Genomic DNA, 3,617 nt, shown 5'->3' on the forward strand with positions numbered 1-3,617 from the left:
GTGTGTGTGTGTATATGTGTGTGTGTGCGTGCGCGTGCATGTGTGTGTGTCCGTGTGTGTGTGTGTCTGTGTGTGTGTGTGTGTGTCTGTGTGTCCGTGTGTGTGTGTCTGTGTGTGTGTGTATATGTGTGTGTGTGTGTGAGCGCGCATGTGTGTGTCCGTGTGTGCCTGTGTCCGTGTGTGCGTGCGGTGGGGGAAGCTGTCTGGTCGCTGTTCCTTCAGTATGACTCCAGGACCACAGTGATAGGTGCTCTCGGATATGTCAGGACCATGAAATGTTCTACAGGAATGCAGGCTGGTCACATTGATGGGAATGTTAACAGGAATGTCTTTCCTGCCCCTAGGAAGAGCGTGATGTGAGCACAGCAGAGGATGAATTGGAAAACTGGAGCGAGAGTCCTCGGAAGAGGACACAAACCCTCCCGGTGCAGAAGTGTGCAGGAACATCCAACAGTTTGGAGGATGCTGTGTCCAGCATTGAGTTCTGGAAATGGTCAAAGGGCTCCCCGGTCAGGAACAGCCAGGATCCTCTCAGGGAAAAGCACAGGCGCAGTTTCTCCCAGGATAGCTGGCAAACTGTGGCTCCCTGTCACCTCCAGCTCTCCCCTCCCGGTGACACACCGGTCCCACCAACAGCCTCTGTGGCTCATGCTCAGGATCAGGAACCTCCCAGCTGTCGACTGACAGTTACCTGTCCCTGTGACGAGACACCGAGCCAGAACACAGCAACCGACTCATCCCAACACTGCACAGAGAGCCAAGGGGAAAATCACAGAGCCACAGATGTAGCAGAGCTCAGGGCACAGCTGGACAACCTGAGGAAGGACTTTGAAAGCAAGAGGAAGGATTACGAGGAGAGAATAGCGAGGTCAGTGTCGAACACACATTTGGGGACCCGGGGGCTGTCATGGTGGTGGGTGGGAGGTGAGGTGAATAGGTCAGGAACTGCAGATAGGGTGCAGACAGAAAGTGAGACATGAAACAAAGAGCTCACCAGACCAGTGCAAGGCCTGGCATTGGCGTGAAGGGACTTTGCACTCGAATGTGGAACATTGGTCAGTACAGCACAGGATTAAGTCCTCTGGCTCACCATGTTATGCCAAAAGTGGGCTCAAAAGTCAAGCACAAATAACAAACAGCAATATGTCCAAGTACAGTCCTTCCTACCCACAGGAGCAAAACCTCACCACATGACAAATTGGGACGAGGGTCAACTGGAAATCCAAGTAGATGTGACAGTCTCAAAGGACAAATCCTTTGCTGAGCTGCAAATCAGAGGAATTGCATGATCCTGTCCAGGGAGTGGGGTACAATGACCATTTGCTGTGGCCTTCTGTGACCCACTTAGAGTGCAAACTGAGTTGGTGTCCCTGGGACAAGACTGTCACAGACGGGCTGTCCCTATCTCAATGCATTTCCTCCAAGCTGGACTGTCAACAGTGTGAAAGCCAAAACACTTCTCCAGAACCAGCAATCCAAAATAAAACCCACAGCTATCAAGTGCTGGCAACCCTTGGTGGGTCAGGCAACATCTGTTCGCAGAGGGAGAGACAGAGAAACAGGGTGATGTGGTTCAACACTGCCACTTTCCATCAGATCCCAGAGATGGGAGATATCCTGCAGCCCAGGTGGGATAGGAATAGGTGACAGGGCTGGAAAGGGACAGGACAGGGAGGCTGGGGTGAGCGACAAAGAGACTTGTGGCCATTGTGCACCCCAGCACCATTCCCTTTGATGTTGGAAGACTGAGCTGTCTTACAGCAGCAACTGGAAACAGCTGGAAGCTGCCCAGGCAGTTGGTGAGTGTGAATAACGTGTCCAACTGCTTGTGTGGGATCAGTTCCCTCGGCTGTGTTGCTGGGTGACACCCACCCAGTGTGGGTTCACCTCCCAGTCACACCAGTGGTGGTACTCCCTTTGCCTGTGGCACGGTGACCTTTGGGTTCAGCTGAGCCCCGGTTCTCTGTGTCTGTAACGACAGGGCTGCTGCTGCTGCTGTGTGTTACACTGACCCAGTCAATCCTGCTGTTGTTTTCCAGCTTGGAGAAAGAGAATTATGAAGTCTGGGCCAAGGTGGTGCGACTGAACCGAGAGCTGGAGCTGGCTGGGAAGCAGTATGAAGCCTTGGAGATCCGGTTACAAAATGCCAACAGGGCACGGCAGGAGGCAGAGAAACGCAACCAGCTGCTGGAGCAAGAACTCACCAACTTCTTTCAGAAAAACAAGGGAGATTAATACTCACTCTCAACACCCTTCATGGAGCTGCTTTCCTGGGGCTGAACTGACTCATTCACACAGACACACACATACAGACACACGCGTTTCCCATAGCAAAGTTTCATTACAGTTCCCCTGACTGGCGGACAAGGACAAGGGGAAATCTGCAGGACTCCCTTCATGTTGAGTAACATTCCCTTGAGAACGCGGTTGGCTGGAATCCAACAGTGGGCTGGCACTGACTACAGAGGACATGTCTGACTCTGTGTGTGGAGGGATATGTCCAACAGGCTGAGTGACAGTGATGTTCCTCATTGGACAGAAAAAGCTGCTCTCTCTCTCTTGTCTTTCTCTTTCTGTCTCTCTCTCTCTCTCTGTCTGTCTTCCTCTCTCTCTCCCTCCACCACCCCCCCCGCCAACTGTGTGTGTGAGCCCTCTCATGGTGATCAAGAATACCACAGTACCTGGTCCAGATGAGGACTTGGTCAGGTTTACCAGGGTAGGTAATCCTCTCTCTGGTTTGGTGTATCTCAGTCCATATCCAGTGCAGTGCAGTGCAGTGCTGGCCTGATCAACCATATTCCTCTGGGAAGAGTTGGTGAATCCATACTTGGGAGTGGGAGTGGGCTGTGGGACATCTCTGTAAGTTCTTCAGCAGGAGTGAAGGGGGTTCCATTACTCTTTCAGGGTGTGTTGACTCATTGACTCTCCAGTTGTATGGTCACCAAATCTCTCTGTCATTGGCTGTCTGAATGGTCAGGGTTGAAAATGTGTTGCTGGAAAAGCGCAGCAGGTCAGGCAGCATCCAGGGAACACCTCCCTACCTTTTATCTTAGCCTGCTGGACACACTTTCCCCATTCCTGAAGAAGGGCTCATGCCAGAAATGTCGATTCTCCTGCTGCTGGAATGCTGCCTGACCTGCTGCGCTTTTCCAGCAACACATTTTCAGCTCTGATCTCCAGCATCTGCAGTCCTTACTTTCTCCTGAATGGTCAGGGTGGAAAGTGCCAATGGGACTGAGTGGTCTTTCCAGACTCCCACGGCCTTATTAGCCAGTGGGATGGAGAGTAACCTTTCCAGATTCCTGTATTCCCATTGTTCTGTATACCTTGCCACCTTGTGTTTCCTGAAGAAGGGCCTGTGCCCGAAACGTCGAATCTCCTGTTCCCTGGATGCTGCCTGACCTGCTGTGCTGTTCCAGCAATAAAGTTTCAGCTTTGATCTCCAGCGTCTGCAGACCTCACTTTCACCTTGTGTTTCCTGCAGGCTGTGAGCTGCCGGTGCTGAGATAGGTGCCATTCTGATAACGGCCACAGCGTGGGCACTCCTGGATCACGATCAGCTTGACCCTGCCTGCACCAGGAGTTCATCATTTGCTGTCAGTTTGTGTTATCTGTAC

General features: G+C 52.2%; 1 protein-coding gene across 1 annotated transcript in view; it reads left to right on the forward strand.

Moving 5' to 3' along the window:
• The window catches only part of LOC122543051 (rho GTPase-activating protein 25-like), a 38,385-nt gene extending 35,381 nt beyond the window's left edge, over nucleotides 1–3,004 (forward strand). The window contains exons 10-11 of the mRNA XM_043681248.1: nucleotides 345–868; nucleotides 2,040–3,004. Of these exons, the coding sequence (XP_043537183.1) occupies nucleotides 345–868; nucleotides 2,040–2,235 (720 nt within the window). The 3' untranslated portion in view covers nucleotides 2,236–3,004. The remainder of the gene's footprint in view (nucleotides 1–344; nucleotides 869–2,039) is intronic.
• The last annotated feature ends 613 nt before the right edge of the window (nucleotides 3,005–3,617 follow it).

Source organism: Chiloscyllium plagiosum, chromosome 42 (genome assembly GCF_004010195.1).
Source record: "Chiloscyllium plagiosum isolate BGI_BamShark_2017 chromosome 42, ASM401019v2, whole genome shotgun sequence".
NCBI classification, from domain to species: Eukaryota; Metazoa; Chordata; class Chondrichthyes; order Orectolobiformes; family Hemiscylliidae; genus Chiloscyllium; species Chiloscyllium plagiosum.